Source organism: Phyllostomus discolor, chromosome X, assembly GCF_004126475.2.
Source record: "Phyllostomus discolor isolate MPI-MPIP mPhyDis1 chromosome X, mPhyDis1.pri.v3, whole genome shotgun sequence".
NCBI lineage: Eukaryota > Metazoa > Chordata > Mammalia > Chiroptera > Phyllostomidae > Phyllostomus > Phyllostomus discolor.
This window is the reverse complement of record NC_050198.1, coordinates 10,564,662-10,584,709: the sequence shown is the minus strand read 5'-3', so window position 1 is coordinate 10,584,709 and position 20,048 is coordinate 10,564,662. Positions and strand designations below refer to the sequence as shown.

Below are 20,048 nucleotides of genomic sequence, written 5' to 3'. Positions count from 1 at the left end.
CTGGTGCTTTTTATGTAGCACAAACTTAAAAGCAAATTACCCCAAAGGAGTTGTTCAAATGTCCCCAGACAAGCCAGGCATAGTAGTTAAATAGTAAGCGCCCTCCTCTCCCTGCCCCCATTCCTAAGTGCCTGTGTCCCAATCTTTCAAGGATTAAAACCCAACTCAGCCCTGGCTGGTGTAGCTCAGTGGGTTGAGTGCCAGCCTGCAAACCAAAGGGTCCCTGGTTTGATTCCCACTCAGGACACATGCCTGGGTTGCGGGCCAGGTCCCCAGTAGGGGACGTGTGAGAGGCAACCACACATTAATATTTCTCTCCCTCTCTTTCTCCCTCCCTTCCCCTCTCTCTAAAAATAAATAAACTCTTAAGAAAAAGAAAAAAACCCAACTCAGCATGCAGGGCTTGTGCTCCCTTTACAGTTGTCCTACTAAGTGGTGATCAAGCCAAATATTAATGCCCTAAAATGACCAGGACAACTGATTGCATCTTTATATAGCCCAAATCCTGGGCCCACATCTGCAAAAAATCCACTTCTATGTGACTGTACACTGTGGTACAGACAAATTACAAATAATTCTATGCCAGGTCTTGCCATTAGTGCCTCATCTCACTTGTAGGAAGTCTGCATTGTCATGCAAATGAAGACTCCTCAACGGCAGACGGTTGTATCTGATTTGTTCACTGCTGTCTCCAGTCTCTAGAAGAGTATCTGGGTGATATTGAGCACTCGGGAAGTATTTGCTGAATTTGAAGATAGTGACTGTTATTATCCCCATTTTACAGATGAGAAAGCAGACATTCACAGACGTCAAACACTACTGCAAGTTGCAGGACTACTTTAATAGGATCCGAGGGAATAAAGCCATTAGGAGGAGGATACCATTTGTGTCCATAGGTTCTGCTTCTCGCCAAACCTGCAAGGCGGCTGCCCAGCCCACCCATTCTGGAGATTAGACAAGCTGGGGGTGGAGGAAGGTGGTGTCAGGGTCCCAGAATACCACTTAGAACAATTGGGTGGCGGTTAGTTCAAATGAGAGTTCAAATGAGAGTTAAGGGTCTTGTCTGGAGCAGTATATTGCACAAAGAACTGCAGCCATAGAGGCTGGGTTCAGATTATCTCACTTTTGACAAAAGTTGAGGGGTGAAAGTAGTAGGAAAGGCAGGAGCAAAAGAAGCAAACACAAGCACACACCACAAACGGAACCATAGCAAAACAAAAGCCAGAAAACCCCCAAATGCTAAACCAAACCAGCATGAAACTTAGGCGCTGAAACAGTGGAGAGGGAGTTTCAGGACGATCTGTCTGTTTTCTGTAGAACGCATGTCGTCCTTTTAGCCTGAGAAGCCCTTATGCTGCTTATTGGACCACTGACATAGGACTAAACAATGATGCCCCATTTCAAGTATCATTTTCCTTCTTGTAAACCCAGAGTTTCTTGTGAATTTATATCTTCTGCTGAGTTTCACTCAAGGAGAGAATATCGCCCTTACCCTGACTTTTTTTTTTGTTGTTTCCTTGTGAATGGTCAGGAAAGCCCAAGTATCACAGTCTTTTTTTTCTTTTGAGTTGACCAGGAGAAATGTTTTTGATGAATGTAATATTTTCTTTGGTAAACAAACACCAAATGCCAACTCAAAACCAACCAAATAAGTTTCTTTGGTAAAGTGAGTATGAATGTCTTGGTTGGAATTAATTGAAAAACAAAACTTTTGCAAGTGTTTGCTAGGACCATTCCTTCCCTCTTTACAGCAATTGGAAAAGTAAAAGTTCATGAAGTGAAGACAAATTTTATAGGGATGTGATTGTGAGTTACTTCTAAGGTGTCTTCTCCATGGTGGGGCTGAACTGGGGCTAAACCAATGCTGTCAGAGCAATAATCAATAATCAATAATCAATATTAACAGATAAATAGTGATCTAACAATAAATCATAAGTAATAAATCTTGGCATGCAGAGTCCCCCAGTAAAAAAAATCATTCACAGACAGAATTTCATAAGCCTTGATTTCAAGTGTTGAAAAGAGAAGCTGACAAGGTTGAAAATGCCCTTCATTTAAAAATACAATATCCCAAGGAATACAGAGACTCAATCAAGTTGGAAAACTACTCTCTGTCGTAAAACAAAGTTCCACAGTAAGTCATTCCAGCTGACCAAATTGAATGATGAAATTCTCAACGAAATCCACTTAATTGGTGTGTGTGTCACATCAGTTTTGTGGAGTCGCTTTAACCCGAGGTGCTCCATGTGGCCGACACGAAATCAATGGCTGATTTAGAACACACTGTTCAGAAAATGATTTAGCAACATATGATTTAAGAATAAAACCAATCCCCTCTTCAGCTGTGTTTTATAAATAATAGCCTAGTTGTAGGCCCCTTGGAGAGAGAATTGATCGCAGATCCATTATGCGAACTTGCCCTTTTTTGAGAACTGTACTTGTCCTCAGATTAAAGCTCATTATCTTCTAGTTGAGTACATACCACGTTGGGACAATCGCTTAGTGTGTCTGCAGGAGAGATTGAACAAGTGTGTAATGCACTGGACACATATTTAGAACTGTGTGAACAACAGTACATGAAACAGAAAGCACAGGTTTGCACTTGGTGTGGTTACATCTGAATCATTTGGGCATTTTTGCTGTTTGGAAAGACAATGGCAAATCTACATCCCAATTCCCCAGACATTTTTTAAAAAGGTCTGCCCTGTGGCCAACAAAGTCCTGTGTTCCTTCCTTGGAAATGTACTTTGAAGGGAGTAATAGCCCTCTTATGAGAAAATCTAAAAATGGCCTGCCCTGTCTTAGGCATGCTACAATGATAGAACCCTCTGGTGGTGTGACCCTGCGTGAATCGCTTTCTCCTCCTAGGTCTGTTTCCTCCTCTGTGGAGGATGGGAAAGTTGCACAGTACATCCGCTAAGGTCCAAAAAGGTAAGGTGCTTTTGGGAAATGCTTACTGCTATAGATGTCTACAAAAGCTACATCTCTAAAAGGGGAAAATACTGTAGATAGTTGCCTCAAATGTGACCAGCTGTTAGCTTCATTTTTATAGACATAAAGAAATGCAGGGGTCTGGGGCAACATACATAGCCTCTGCAGATCAAACCATTTCTGTTTAGATCCTGCAGATACTGCAAGTCAACAGTATAAACATCTAGGCCCATTGACGTGCAGAAGGGCCATGCAATGAAGTAGAGGGGCATCAACAAAGGCATGGGGTGAGGCAGGAAGATGAAAGTGCAGCCAGTTTAGCAGGCAAGTTTGACCGCTGTCCTTGATAGATTTGTAAATCTTCCTGTCATTGTATCTATCTCCCTTTCAGCCCTTAATCTCCCTGCCTGCACTTTAACCAAGCTTCTGTTTCAGCGTTTGCGCCCACCAAAGAACCCTTTTTCCTCTGTGTCTGTGAGAAGGCGTGTATCATAACGAAGGCAGACCGACACTACAAGTTGGAAGCTACAGCAAATAACCATTGCAGTGTGCCTTTCTCCTTCCTCAGCTAGGCGTGAGCAGATTTTGTTTCTGGGCACCCACGCAAAAAATGCATGTAGGGCCAGACCACAAACAGCTGTACCAGCTGGCCATTTTTTTATTAAAATGGAAATAGTGTCTCTGGGTTCAAGAAGACACCTGCTTTTCCTCCATTGTGCCAGGTATTTGGGTTTGGCTCTGTGGTTTTGTGTACTCGGAGCCTCCTGCCAAGAGCTGTAACTAATAAAGCAGATCCATTTGGTGACAAGCAACAAGATACTCCAAAATAGAATCGCCCAACTCTGCAATGCTAGAGCTGTCACTGGTTTAAAGGTATATTAACCAAACCATACAAATGTTAAAAGCATATTGATGGGGGGATAGGATAGATTCATTCTAGACAACAAAACTGCCTCACCTGGGTGAATTTAGGGATGACTCTAGTTCAGTCCATGGTGATGGCCACTCCACCATATGTCTGCTTCTAAGGTTCTAGCTTGCTTTTGCTGGCCAGAACTCTCATAAGCATCTCCTTTGGGGGAGCTGGGGAGCTAGATGAGGTGGCTGAAACCTCAAACCACAGAACCTGCCTGGAGCTATTGCTCTGCGGAAGTTCTGGAAGCCTTATTGTTTGAACAATGCTTAAAGCTATTTCTGCCTTGGCAGCTGACCTTTCAATCAGTAGGTTTTTGTCGCAATACCAGCAACATCTGCAGTGTGAATAAAATAGGATTCTGCTTGCTAATACGCTTTCTTCTATTTGATCTTAGTTTAAGAGACTATAAGTCTCCTAGTGTGTGTGTGTGTGTAAATTCTTTCTGATAACAATCTTTTGTCTTAAAGATCGAAAATATGCAATGCCCATTTCCCCCCCTTGTCCTTTACTTTTTTTTTTTTTTTGGCAATCAATGCCTGTTTCTTATCCTTAGAAAAGAAAGAAAAACTTTAAACTTGCTTCTTTACCATAATCTCTTTCCTCTTGATAAGACCTAGGGTGACAACATAACAAGCAGACACTATCACACTGTTGTAATTTGGTCAACCACTCGGGTACTATCAATATCCACCATTTCTACACATTCAATTTCCTCCCGGTTTTCAGGATTTTTCTTCTCTTTCCTTTTTTTCTTAGAGGGTGGCAGGAAAGTCAGTATCACAGGTAAAATGGCAAAGCAGTGAAAGAAGGTGACAAATGCTATTAAAAACAAGCACCTGAACAGTGTACAGGTCAGATTTGAAGGCACAGCTGCGAGAGGAATCAGACCAACAATATAGCAGAGGTAACTCTGTAAAATTGCTACCCCGTGCACTTCCAGGGCATTTTTTACCCACTTAGTTCTTGTGAAGTCCTTGCCCAGAACAAATGTGGATAACAGTGGAGCACAGTTGTCAATTGTGTAGTTAATTCCATAAATTAAGCATAGCACAGAAATGCAGTCTAGTTCTACTTTCCATAATGTCATGAAACCTATCACTCCAAACTCCACGGACACAACCGTTAGAGTGAGCCAGACATTAATCAGAGAATCTGCCACCAGGAATGCTGAGAAGAAGAGCAGGAACAAAGCACTGATGCAGGAGTTGTGCAGGGGGGCTCCCAGAGAGGAGGCGTATCGGTCCATGTACACAAAGGATGGGTTGAAAACAATGAACTTCACCTTGGAGGTGACAGAAAGTCTCCTCAGGGTCTCCAGGAGATCATAGAGTTCTTCTCTGTTCGTTTCCATGGTCTTGGCCACCAAAAACATTCTGGAGGCCACTACATCGACCTCATCATTGTACTTTTTAGAGAAGATGATGTCCTCTTGAAAATGCGAAAATTGGGGAGCTTTCAGGAAGGAATTTCTCAACATGTCTGTGAAATTTTTCTTAGGCAAGCCAGTGGACACATTGAGTTTGCGAAGGTAATTTAAGTAGCTCTCAAACCAGGATATCCGCACAAACCCCTTGGTGTATTCTAGCACATCTTCTTGGACACTAGTGTTCCAGTACTCTATGGACTCATATATGTAAAACCCAATCACTGGACTGTAGTTGCTAAAGTACTTTTGCTGGGCAGTAGTGTACTCAATTGTTTGTGTCGCGGTTGCTACGATGTTACTAAGGTCTGACCCTTCACTGACCTGCAGATAGCCCATTAAGGCAAAGGAAATATAAATAAGGTAAAAGAGAACTACAAAAGGCTTGACATAGGTGTTGGTTATCCAGTCACAGTAATAGCGTTTGAGGAAACATACCAATAGGTGACTCTCGTAAGTGTTCGCTTCCTCACCGTCACTTGCGTCCTCGCTGAATCTGGCTGTCAGGAGAAACCTGTACCATGCCGGCTTCTCCTGCAATGCCTCAGGCTTTGGGACTTTTCTACAGAAGATACTATGCTGGTAATTGTTTTCTATGTAGCCAGTGAATACCAGGCTGGAACCGTAAAAGGAGAGTACATAGAGGTAGTTGAAGAAGATTGCAATACAGGAATTGCAGCAGAAAATCCTGGCTGCCTCAATGTTCGTGAAAGGACTGGCCCCTATGCCAAAGGTGACCAGGTACATGGCAGTGGTGAGAGAGAAGGAGAGCATGGAGTCTGCGTACACTGCTGCTGTTCTCTCTTTAACGTGTTGGTCTTCTCTAGTTTTCCTCCAGGAGGATAACATTTCAAAAGTCCCATATAATCCATGACCTGAGGGGACAGAAAAAGACCAGATCAAAAGTTTAAAAGACTAATCTCTGTAGAGAGAGGAAGCAACTTGGTCATGGTAACTCTACCGGGTCAAGGGAAATATAACCAGTCTCAGTGTGACAGGTGACAGGTAAATGCAGTGATTTCTCCTGTGGGGAGAGAAGCTCGTGTTTTGGTAAATCATAAATGCTAATGGGTAGGCAAAGGGCAGCTAGAGGAGCTAAAATCTTCATGCTCCCTCCTGGCTTAAGGAAGCTGGGCAGACTTTTGCCTATAGAAAGCTGAGTAGACTTGTGCCTATGTCTCTTGGGGATTGGATAACATCGATATTTTAAGGATGTTGGTGTAGTCTGCAGAGTATCTGTTTCCCTTGGTTGGTGGAACTATGTACATAAGATGCCCGGTCACTCATCATTTTGCTTGTCATCCCCACAAGTCTGGCTGGAGGTCAGCACAGAGGAAGGCAGCGGGCATAGGGTTCTGAGTTACATCTCATCATCTCATCTAAGTCTGGCTAAGCAGAGGGCTTTAGGGAGAAAGAGGCCCTGTAATTTGAGCTTTGACAGGAACCTAAATCACAGCCTCTTTAACCCCTCTCCTTCCCTAAGTATCAGTGCACGAAGCAATAAATCTGAGAAACAGACAGAAACAAAAAAAAAGTAGAAACAAGTTTGGGTGAATAGGAAAAACAAAAGAAGGGATAGGAGTCACATGAACTCTCCCTACGATGGGTAAAAATTAAAATTCAGGTTGAAGGTCGATGGCTTATATTTTGTCTTCAGGGACCTGTGTGACCAATTTTTGTTATTGAAAGGTGACGAATAAGCAGGCAGTGACTCTTTTGGCTTCTTGGCACTATTTGGCAATGGCCCCTGAGGGAGAGAGCCAGATCAGTAACCTCTTTTCTTAACTGCCCAGTGCCTTTGCCTCCTGGGGTAGTATTCCAGTACCACCGGAATAGCAGAGGGACTGTGAATGCCCATGTTGTAACTCCATTCTACTCCCTGACAGTAGATCTACCTTGACTTCTCTCACCTCTCCTGGTTGGAGCCAGACACTTCCCCGATGGGTCTCCCCGGGTTTCCAGGCCCCTGCAACATTGAAGAGCCCACCAAAGTGACCCATCGTGGCTTTCAGTAACCCCTGTCTCGGCACTGGGATCAGCAGATCTAATTTTCTGCTTCTATACCTTGGCATATTCGATCCCATTATTGAGGGTAATAAAATCCTTACCCTGTGGTACAATAGTCTTGTTTTTTTAAAAAGGAATTTAAAATCTCCAGCCAAGCGTAATGCTGAGTGAAGTGAGTCACTGTTATCTTGTGTATACAATAACTGAGCGCATGTCTTCCTTTGTGCGCAGGCTGGTATTTATATCCTTATTGAGAAATCTTGGCCTCAGACCCGAATGCCCATCTTATAGTTATTACATAGGCTTGTTTCTTCAGAGAGATTTGGCATTTATCTTAATTTACTAGGCATAATTTCACAGCTACTTGTAGAGGTCAGGTCAAAACTGTCAATTTGATAACTAGCACTGTGGCCCCTATTAAATTGGAGGCACCCCAACTCCCCATAGATGAAGCAAAAAATGCACTCGTTGACTGGCAGCCTGTTGTTAATTATGTTTTAGACAGCTAACATCTAGGCTCAGGAGCAAGAACTGTTAAGTCTGTTTCTACTGTGTCGTCAGGAAGGACCAACCGACCTTTGGTTAAAAGTAACTGATCCCTTGACAATGAAGGTAAAAGGAGGATTACTATCTCCGAGGCATCTACACCTGGGGAAACAGCGTTGACCATTTCCTCTGGAGCCATGTAGAATAAGTTCTGATGGGCAAAACATAATTTAGAGTTTCACTGAAAATGGCAAATGGAAGTGTTTTTTACAGTATTTATGTGTTAGAAACAAGAAAGTTTTCAAACAGGGCTTTACTGCTGAATCATTAAATATGCTAAGAAAATAAGGATGCATATAGACGGATCTGAATTAGCCATATAGTAGAATTTAAATTAAATCTGTTTTACAGTCCTTTAAAAAAATTAGTGTAGTGTTTTATAATGACATTATCTGACCCTGATTGGAAAATACAGTAAGAATCCATTTCTTACCTTGCTGTTGAATAATCTTAGAAGCTAATGGAGAAAAGAAATGTGAATTAACAGAGCTATTAGGTGAAAAGTGTTGGGCTTGAGGGTTCGGAATGAAAATAAACAGAAGGAAAGGTAGAAGTAGGCTGTTTGCTTGCCTATTGAGTTCTGTTGCTGCACTGGAAATGCCCTGTCCTATAGTTTGATTATTTTTATTGAATCTTTTTTTAAAGCTATATCTCTTTATTTTCTAAAACTTGACATTTTTCCATTTTATTGTTCTGAAATAAAGAAGATACCCTGAATCAAAATAATTATAGCTGTGAAAATCATTTTTCATAAAAGAAAAACTGTCAGTCTGAATACAAGGTGAATAAATCACTCAATAATTAACATGCTTCCTGTGATCAATATGTATTCTTTTTTTTAATTGAATCTTAACTCTTTTTCGTATATGCTCTTGGTTCTGGGGGTAGTTCCAGACAGAATTCAGATTTTATTCTCAGGGACTTTTGGAAACTGTGCCTTTCCTTTGTTCCTATTGCTACAGGGGTGTGCGTGCAGACCATCACAGAGGCTGGAAAAGGAGGCCCTGGAAAGGAATCTGTTCCACTGATCCTTTAGCCTTTGTTGTTCGTTAGCATTGGGCACCACCCCCTGCCACCCTTCCTGATAGGCCAGGATTATTGTTTCTTAAGCCACACCTAACAGATACCTTTACCTTAAACCCCGAACTGGAGTTGTGCACTGTCTTTGAAGAGCTCTTTGGGTTTCAGGGACAACTGCCTACACCATAACTGGGCCTCCTTCCTGAAGCTCAGTCAGTCGAGGGAAGGATGAGTGCCAACACAGCTGCAGGTGCTTCCCAGGGGTTAACAGCTGGCACTAGACCTGGGGCACAGCTGGTTATTTATGTTGAAGAGGTTGATATATTACCCGAAAGGTGAGCTGAACTGTAGGGCCTCTGCTTCCTGGCCTGTACTCAAGGGGAGACTATTCCCAGAGCCCTTAGGACGTGAGGAATGCCCTACACCCTGGGATGCCTGCTCTGCCCATGATAGCTCATTCCCTTCGGTTTTGGCCTTCAAGGGTGTCCTTTCACTCGCAAACCCCGCTGGGACACTGATCTACTGAAGCAGCTTCCCTTAGGTCTGGGGAATGGGACAGCGAGTAGAGATGAGGAATTGAAGAGGAAATCATAGGTAGGTGGATTTCAGAGACAGACCCCTTCCTACCTTTTCCTCCAGCCAGCTTCAGCCTTGTCTTTTATAGCCACTTCAGAAAGTGGGCCAGTAAAATCAAGGAAAGGCAGGGAAGAAAGATTTCAGTAGGCTCTGTTCCTTTCTACCTCCCTCTCTTGGCAGCTGCCTCCCTTCTTTAGCATCACCACTATCCATCACTCTCTTAACTGCGGGGCTGGGGTCCAGCAAGCAGGACTCTCAGGCCATATCTTATAGGTGTAGGTGAACAGATACTACATTTGGATTGAAGAGACTTTTCAGAGGTTTGGCTATTGTTTCCCCCATGTTTAAAAGGTACCTTAAGAGCAGAAATACTGCCGTCCGTTTTGAATTCTAGATATTAAATTTTCTCCATGAAGTTGGAGCTCTATAACCTTCCCTATTAAGTCTGACCAAGGGGCCTATGTCATCGGCACAAAGCATTATTTTCCATCTCCATTGTTTACGAGGACTCCCTGGGAGCTACAGTCATGTTGGAAGCTACCTAAACAGGAACTTCCAAACTGATTTAGCCCCTGCTGACCACAGACCCTGCGGTGGTAATGGGAACCAGGGCTCATCACTGGAGGGGCAGGTCCATACCTCAAGATCCGGAAGTAAAAGACTGTATCATAGTGAGCATGCCAGGAACAGACCACTATCCCAGGCCATTCCCTCTTATAGTCACAGCACTTAAGGCTGTACAGTTAGTTGCCAAAGGGAACTGTTAAACAACACATACTGATACTATCAAACTCTGAAGATAAAGAAGCTTTTACCCTGGCTGGCGTAGCTCAGTGGATTGAGCGCGGGCTGGGAACCAAAGTGTTGCAGGTTCGATTCCCAGCCAGGGTACATTCCTGGGTTGCAGGCCATAATCCCCAGCAACCGCACATTGATGTTTCTCTCTCTCTCTCTCCCCCTCCCTCCCTTCCCTCTCTAAAAATAAGTAAATAAAATCTTAAAAAAGCAAAATATTAAAAAAGAAGCTTTTAAAGTATTCACTTGTCTTCTAAAAGCACATTCAAAATATTTGTTTCTATTTTGATTTCACTGCCTAAAGAGTTACGTGCATATCAGTGCTTGTCAACGCTCTCGCGCCCACACACACACACACACACACACGCGCGTGTGAGCGTGCTCGCATGCGCATGCTCGCTCGGGTCCAAGTTTTGATTATTCATGAGTGAACGCTTTAAAGGCCACGCGGGCCGTTAGCCAGGCCCTGGGGGATAGCAGAGCTCTTCACAGATGTTCGGACACAATTTGTACCGGGAGTGCAATTTAAATTTTATTAGCAGTGGACTTTGGGATTGTCATCTAGTAAACTCAAATACTGAAGGATTGAGGCTAATAATTTTTCCTCTTTTCCAAAGATTTTTATATCTTTACGTACAGTTAACTTTCAGACTTTGGAGCCAATGAGGAGAAAAAGCGGCACAGATGATAAATAACACTAATCGTGGAACAATTTCAGCTGGCTAATCCTCCAGCCATTTAGGGTGAGTCTCAGGAACACTCAAATTAAATCTCACTCTTGTCCAGACCCTTTTCTGGGCCTGGGCCTGAGCAAAGCCTTCAGGCTTGTTTATAATCCACTAACGAAAGGAATTTGCTAACAAATACTTGAGAGTTAACTTAACTTTACCAGTAGGTACACAGCTGGAAAGTTGTTCAGAAAGTGAATCATATGTTAAATGTATTTAATGGTTTTGCTATCAGAGGCAGTGTGAGTGACTTGAGTATTTTTTGTTAATGAACAACCACAGGCAATTTGATCTATTTTGGACATCTGGATGTTGTAAAGCAGATTTTTCTTTAGGCCCAGAGGCTGGTGCCCCTAGGCACTCCACCCGTTTTAATCCTTTCCACACTGGTTGGGTTTCCTCACCCTGACTTCCTGAAATTAAGAGGTAGCTGGCAGGTTGAGTAGGTGAAATGGGATGGCTTGCTGATTGACAGGATGAGCAGGTGAAATGGGATGGCTTGCTGATGGACAATCCTTCAGTTTCAAGGCGAAAACAGTATCAAGTGACAGTGAAGCCTGGGCAGTGCCAAATTTCATATATGGAAAGAAAATTACTATATTCTTCCAGATAATCCATTGGGTGTAACGACTACATGAGCAAAATCTGCTTAAAACATATTTTATTCTTCCACAAGCTTTACTGAGTAGCTTGTGTTTATAAAATGCTTTCCTTTGACTGACATCCACATAAATGTATGATTTTTGTTTATTTGGAGAAGACATTTAAATTGTAGATATCTTTGGGTTGAGTAACATCTATTTTCAGGGGGAAGTTCATTAATTGGGTTACATTTACACTTTGCCAGTTATAAACATTTACTTTCTGTGCTGACTTGTTTGGTTTATAACAGCCTGTTTTGTCTCACAGTTCAGAGTGGAGTAAAGGTGTACTCTGCTTAAGTTAAGATGGATATTCACATCAGAACACACACATCTTATTATCTCTGCCAGAGTCTTGTCATATTTTGGTAATTCTAGTCACAGTATTGGGTTTTAATCTGAGAAATCATTTTCCTTTACTAATGAGCTGCAAATAAGAGTTCAAGAAATGAATTTGCTAATAGCTCTTCCTTGTTTAAAGAGAACATATTTAGATACTGTGTGTGTGTGCAGCACTATATAAAATAGGTGTGTACAAATGTGACCCATAATATATGCTATGCTCATTGTAGAATATCTTGTCATATGGAAGGCATATGAAATATATAAATATATGTATATATGGATTATCCCATTCAAATATATTTTATATATTTACATATAAATGTGAGAATATATACTACATAATAGATAGATACTATTTATATTTAAACATTTAAATCATACACACTACAAAATGTTATAAAAACACATAAAATATATCTATATATAACACAACTTTATTGCATAATATATAATATTTCATATGATATATAAAATAGCTTATGTGATAATATATATTATGCACCAGATTATGCACATCCATACCCACAATGAACAGCAGGCTGATGTGAAATTTATTGTACTGGTAAGGAAAAGAAATGCTAGTGCTGCTACACCAATCAATGCAGAAAATGGGCTGGAATCTACCCTTTCTTCAGTTCAGCCTACCTTTTGGTTCTTGGCTGAGGTAGCCTAGGTGAAATGCAGGGTTTCCTTAACAATGACTATGAATCTACTTGTGCTGTGAACTCCTGTAGACCCATCTGGTCAAGACTACATGGCCCAGCTTACTTTCTGAGATGTTACTCCAAATTCAACACCGTACTAGGTGTTTCTCCTCATGGTTTGATTTTTACTAGCTCGGTGTCCTGATGCTGTCTCCTGCTGCCTGACCTTCGTGGAATCCGTCACTCCCCCACTGCCTAAAGTAGGTGGCTAGTCCACCCAGAGTGTACTCAAGGAGGCCTGGGTCAAAAAGGAGGTGCCCCAGCATTTCTCTACCTAACTGAGCTCTGGCTTTCTAGACCTGCAACCCTAGTCCCGTTCTTGGCTTCCTTTATGGTTAAGAATAGAATAAAATGTATTTTGTTCCATCTCCCCAAACCAATTGCTCCCCACCCGCCCCTTACTGTGATATCTGTTTTGGTGGAGCATAACAATAAGAGGATGAGAACTATCTGCAAAACTAGAGTAAACAATCTTGTAAATTAGTCCCACAATGACCACAGAGCATCACAAATAGGATTTTCAAGGAAAAAAATGTGAAAATATTGTATGGAATTACTTATTTTAAATCAGATGTAAACAAACCATGGGGACAACAAAGCCCCTCTAAACCAGTTTTTTCCTTAGAATCTACTGAACCTCTTTGAGGTTTATATCTAAGCGGAGTATTTCTACAGCTCTCTAATACACTTCTAATTCATCATGTAGAATCTAATTTCAACTCCCAATGTAATTTCAACTCCTTAACTGTTAAGGAGTAGTTACATTTATACAGTCCTAAAATTATTTCAGCCCTTTAAGGACAACGGAGGCTGATGTGGTCCATGGTGAAAATGAGTTTGATACCCCTGATGTAGATTGGCATATTGTTGCAAACAATGGACTTCTACAAAATGTATTAGGTTGAACCATAAGAATGTACTGCTTTTGTAGTTCAAAAACGGCCAGATATTGGTATCAATTTTTTAGGTAAAAAATGGCCGAATATTGGCAATTTCATAAGGTTTGGATTTTATTATTATCTGGCTGATCCCACTACCTGCCCCCCCGCCATGTTTCTCATGAGTTTAAAAATATACCAGAATACTCATCAGGAAAACAAAACCTTTCAGGTTTGCTTAAGTTGAAGAGCAAAAATAACTGAGTTGCAATTTCTCATTTAGACCCATTTTATTGCACAAGAAACTTTACCCCTTTACAAGCCTGAGCTCCATATAATACATCATATTCTAGGTGGCATCAAATGAGAACAAATTCTTGGAGAACCAAACCTGATCTTAAATACGGATAATCTTAGAGTATATATCTGAAAGAAGCCAAACACCCCTGCTATTCCTTTCCTCCTCATGCTTAATCACATCCTTTCTTCCTTTCCCATTTTTGAATACGAGTGGCCTGACTAGATAATTCAGAAGGAAAAGGATCTGGCATTTGACCTTCTCAAAATCCCAAACATTTGAAAGGAGCTGAAGAATACTTTTCCTTAAGAATATTTTTTGTTGTATCCATGCTTCGAGACTCTTGTATCTTGATAAATGCAGAGTGACCCTTATAAATTAGATTACCAAATATAAACTAATATCCAAACTACCTTTCACCACAACTTCAATTCCTCACTTTCACCTGATCAGAATATACACGGAGCAACAAACTTGCCAGATGAAGAAGGAAGAAAACCTTCCTCTGTTCCCTGCTATATTCTCCAACATTCCATTCCTTTCCTGATTTGTGTCTGATCAGCAAAGCTGTGGAAATATTAAGCCTGTAAGGAGAGCTTGCATGTATAAACCCCATGCCAATTCTTAAATCATATGCCACTGTAGGAAGTGGTGCAAATCCTCATCCTTTAAAGGAAATTCTACAGTGGGTCAAAATGAGTGTGATATGTTTTCAAATGGCAGTTCAAATATCTTCATACCTGCTATCAATATAGTTTGAAAATAAAGGCTATTATTGTACTTTATGCATAATGGGTAAGGATGCAATGAACTCCTCTCCAAATTATAGTAACTAAAAAATGTCAATGAGCATGTATAATACTGTAGACCTTTAAGGATTTCAGCTCTAAATAAACTGATCTGACTCATATGGACTGGGGGTTTGCCAGAAGTGGGATTGTCTAATACGTGTGACACTGATTAAAAACACTCTAAATCATGATGTATCTATGCTTACATCATTGCCAAAATGACTCATCTGTGTAGGATATATTCTTACTGCCAGAGATGTCATGTATCGTCTTGGCTAGAAACACACAGTCACATCCCATTATGGTGAATTCTAAGAGTTTATCCAAATTCTTTCCTATTCTGGAATTTTGTCAGGTTAATACTGCTTGACACACGTGGTCTTAAAATTTTCCACTCTAAATGTACTGTCATTTTGGCATTTGGCTGGGGCTGGCCTTATGTGACCGGCATCACACTGAGAATGTTTAGTTTCTTGAATTTAAAATCTATAATGTTTATCATATTATAGACCTATTGTCAGCTAAGGAAATGCCTGCTTTACAAGCTTTTTCTAAGATACTTTTCCTTCTAAATGAGGCCATATATTTTTAAATTTTTATTTGATATTGTAGTTAGATAACATAAAATCAAGAAGTTTTGCTTAAATCTGCTTAGTTTAAGCATAGCCATTTTATGTTATAGAGAGCCAATTAAAAAAACTGGACAGTTTATTGACTTCATGCAAAACCCTTAGCACAGTATTTCCTCTTGGTCATTTGATATATTTATTGGCATTTTAGGACTGGTCATCAAAAAAACAGAATTTAACACTGGCCCTGAATGCGACTTTTTCAAATGTGCTATTGCTTATATTTTATTTTGCAATCAAACTCTGAAAACAAAGAGTTTATCTGAGAAATACAGAAGGGCAACAACCATCCTAAATCCAGGCACTGTTGGCTTTATGAACATATTAAGCACCCATTACATGGTGCAAAGTATTTATTGCAAATGGGCCTTAGCTACTAAAACGCATAGCTTCCTTTCATGTTGTGACTAAGTAATTTGTGATCTCTTTGGACTGAAAATGTACAGAAAGGTTGCATACTGACTGTCAGCAGGGAAAACTGCCATCAAATCAATGCCTGTAACATTCCTCACAAATTGCCAACAAGGGAGTATTGGGCACCCGCAGTGCTTGGTCTCTTTCATGGCAAGTGGCAGATTTTTCTGAATTGAACTCGGATGTACAAGTTCAGTGATACTCAGCCTCTGCAGGGTGTGACACAACTATTTCTGAATTTGTTTTTTAAAAGACTCTCCCCTGCTAACAGCATCTTTCCATCTTTTACGTCCTTCTTGGCCCCAATACTACCTGGTATATTTCTTTTTGGGTTGACTTTTACTTACAATATTTAAAACCCTTCTAAAAAGTACAAAAATAAGTTTTCTGAAACTTTAAATATTGTACTTTCTTTTGCTTAATAAGTTAATTTAAATAAGTTTTGAATACTTAATTTCATTTTTTTAGTGAAATTGATTTTTTAGTGAAGCTAATGTTAAGAAGCTTTGAATATTAGTATTTTTTTAACTTAAAATTAATATTAAGCACTATAGATTGTAATTTTGTTTTACTTGATCCAGATTTTAGGGAGTTTGACATATTGTATCATAGTTTGAGCTCACTGGTAACTACTTGGAGTGTCAAAAAACCAGGAACTTTTTCTAGTTCTTTTTCTAGTTCTTTTTCTTAGTCCTTTTTCTAGTTCTGACATTCTTCTTCCTTCAACTTCAGAATCTTACTGTCTCCTTTGAGTTCCCGACCCTTTTCTTACTTCTGTTTATCTCTACCTTGCCCCCCCCAAAAACAATCACAACAAAAAACACTATTTTTAAAATGAAAAGCTAAAAAAAAAACCAACAACCCCAAGCCTATGACTAATGATGAGCAAAACATCTTAATTTAAATCTTGACTCAAGCCTCTGTGGAAGCTAATACCCAGTCCTTACTCACTCTTCAAGGAGCCCCCTGTATTCCACAATCCACTCGCTTTGTCTTGGGATTATTTTAAAGAGGCAAATTCTGCTGCCTTCTTAAGAGATTGAAGTCGGAAGTATAGCAGCCTCCTTCTCTGTTGTGTTCAGCGGTGATAAGTAAACCAACCTGCTAAATCCACAGCTTGCTCAGTCTCTGCACAGTGCCCCACTTTCCCACAAAGGCTGCTATCTATGTTTATTGCCTAGGTCTAAATTCCCATAGGCCGCAGAGCATCGAGGGCAGCCTGTAATTCTGCAGCCTTGCAGCCTCGCCAGCCCTGCTTATCACTTCACCAGAACACAGCTGAGATTCCCCAAGTAAATTCTTTTGCTTTTGGCTACCCCAACAGGGCACAAGGCATACTAGTGAACTCCACCATAGTTATTTCTCAAGCAACGAAAAGGGCCACAGTTTGTCACATCAGTATCTGATTCCAAATGACATTTTAATTTTGCTAAAGGGATTGATGAGAAGTTGCCGCTGAAAAGGGGGGAAAGCTAACCATCTGAATCCTTGGCCCGGAAGAACTCTGCCATCAGGCTTGCTGGGCATGTCATTTTCAATACCAGATGGACAGTCATTGTTGCTATAGTATGACCACTATGCCTTTGTTTTGAGCATTATCTCTATCAGGAAATTCCTGCAGCCCCAAGAGAGAATATAGTGGGATTGTCACACCATCATTTTAAAACATTTTCCTGAGTTCATAGCAGGGACAGGAGAAGTTTTGTTCTATTTAGGTCTCGCTTGTTGCTTTTAAAGCTCTCAGGCATGTACGTATGTCCTTTTGTGTGATGTTCACATCCATTCTATCTCTAGGGTGGGGAAACGGAGGGTAGCGGACACTGTCAGTGCTCCACGCATACACCCTCATGTTCACCATTCTGGAGCTCCCTGAAGGCTTCTGACTGCAAATACTGGTAACTGCAGGGATTTCTGCAGCTGCTGGAATGTGCTCCCCCATCTTCTCTGGGACGTGCTGGGGTGTTAATGACCCCAGGGAGAGCCCTCAGTGAGTCATACGCAGGGCTTCTGCATGCACAGCCCAGCTTCCTGCTTCCTCACTTCTGAAGGAGGGCCTCCCCGAGGGGTGTTCTCCAAGGTCTCCCAAAGGTCTCCCATAGGATTGAGCCACAGGTGCCCACAGCAGTAACCTGCTCATTAACGTGTACTGAAGTGTTTTCCTTCCCTGTCTCAGGTTCTCTTTCCCACCCTGGGGCTTCCTGGGCTCACTTCTCAAATAAACTACTTGTATCTAAATCCTTGTCTCAGGGTCTGTTTCTGAGGATGCTCAACCTGAGACAGTATGGCACAAAGATTAATACCTGCTAAATGCCACACAGCTACTTAATGGACAGCTGGGGCTGGAACCCAGGACTTTGGACTTCTGGTGCATTTACCAGATAAGGTTGTTTCTTGTTGACCAACAGCACTTTATGTGATTGGTCCCAGTAGTTCTGGGCAAAAGGAAGACACTATACATGAAACCAAGTCATTAGGTGGCTACTCTTTGTCTTTTTGGAACCCAGTCACCATTCCCAGCAGAAGGAACCAGAGAAATGAAGGGTGGTAATTACCTAGCATGACGAAAGGGACTCCCAGGAAGGTGGAATTGTATTTCCCACCAGTAAGATTGATGATCCCGGCCGCGGTGAGAGTGGCCAGGGTTATGGTCACCAACCCGAGCAGGCCTAGCCAGGGTTTGCTGCGGACGCAGTCCTGCATAGAGCAACAGAGGATGGCCATGGTGACCACCAGGATCAGGCTGGTGACCAGGTAACGTTCTGATACACGGCTGGTCTTCTGGAAATCTTCCCTCAGGGAGGAGGACGTGTAAGGGTACATTTTGACCTTGCTGTTGGATTTCTGGAATAGTCGGACAGTGTCGCAGAAGCTGGACTCCCACCTCTCAGCTACCATGTCATTGAGACTGTTGATTGACTGCAGGTAGTAGGTGAGCTGGACGGCCTCTGCGGATTTCACCCGGTCCTTACTGTGCACGGTGACGCCTCCGAGCTGGTGTCCATTGTACACGGCCCTCCCGTCCTTTAAGTGAGTGATCGGGTATGTGATAGCAAAATTGGTCCGGTTGGTGGCCCGAGCATTCTTGAGCTCCTCCAGAACATGCACTATGTCATCCACGATGCAAGTCTTATCGTTATTCAGGATACATATATGGGCGAACGTGTAATTGAAACCAGGTCTCGGAATCTGGATCCTGGTCACAGCAGCATGCAACTATGGGGAAAGAAAATGTAAGTCAGCGTTTATTACCAAAAATAAGACATTAGTAACTGCCATTCGCTCTGCAGATTCAAATATAGGTGTTTTGGGGGGTGGGGAGTCCCTCCTGCCATCTCTAAGCTGAGGAGTTCCAATTAAATGTTATAACCTTACATCAGAAATAGGTAGTAAGGATGCAAAATGCACTTTGGACTCATGTTCCTCACGGTGTAATCCCTGGGCCAGCAGCATCAGCACAACCTGAGAACTTGCCAGAAATGAAAATTCTCAAGCTGTACCTCAGGCCTGGTAAATCAGAATCTCTGGGGTGGGGCCTAGAAGTCTGTTTTCACAAGCTCTCCAGCCGATTCTGATACAGCTAAAGTCTGAAAAGTGCTGGGTTAAAATACCAGCTCTGTTTCCATAAGCGGTGTTCTTTATTCGTGACTTGATTGATCTAGAAATGTCTGAAAATCTTACAAAGGCCCACTGTTCAGCTTCTCCCTCTTGAAAATGTCAAGGAAAAAGTGAACTGAGGTGCAGTTCCACGCACAGAGGTCTCTGCAGGCCCACCCCTCGCTGACTTGTTGGGCAGCTAAGCGATTTCCGCATCCAATTCAATCACTCTGTGCCATAAAAGACAAGTGCTTCACCCTGAGGGCCCTCCTATTCTCTGACTTTCCTTGTCTGCTTATATAGAAAGGGAGCCATAACTGTAACTAACAGTCAGGCTGGGGTCCTTGGGACTCACGCTGAGGGGGCACAGTGGGATTCATTCTGTACACCTCACCCTCAGTCCCATTTGCCAGGCCCAGGTCTGCATGCCTACGCTCCAAGTGCACCTGGGAATACAAACACATTTTACAGCCCCTAGGCCATGCCGGGCATAGTTGCAGGCCCTTTCTACAGATTATTTCATTTAATTCTCATAAGAAACTATAAAGTGCAAGAACTAGCTTCATTTTACACACGAGGAAACTGACAGAGAAGCCAAGTCATTTGCCCAACATCACAAACATAGTAACAGAGAATGGAGTGGACGGTCCAGCTCCAGAACTTGTGTTCCCGGCCCCTCCCAACACCCCTCTCGGTTGGCAATGCCAGCAGGTGAATGAAGGTTCTTGCCAGCAACTCATTCTTGAATTTGTGCTTTCACTGTCCCGCCCCTCAAAAAATCACAAGTGCTCAAGTTCACATATGTAGAAGTA

At 41.9% G+C, this 20,048-nt stretch overlaps 1 protein-coding gene across 1 annotated transcript in view; it reads right to left on the bottom strand.

The window, feature by feature from the left end:
- Positions 1-1,552: 1,552 nt before the first annotated feature.
- The window catches only part of PTCHD1 (patched domain containing 1), a 55,513-nt gene continuing 37,017 nt past the window's right edge, over positions 1,553-20,048 (bottom strand). Inside the window, exons 2-3 of the mRNA XM_028523073.2 lie at positions 18,195-18,855; positions 1,553-6,145 (exon numbers count right to left, since the gene is read on the bottom strand). Of these exons, the coding sequence (XP_028378874.1) occupies positions 4,491-6,145; positions 18,195-18,855 (2,316 nt within the window). The 3' untranslated portion in view covers positions 1,553-4,490. The remainder of the gene's footprint in view (positions 6,146-18,194; positions 18,856-20,048) is intronic.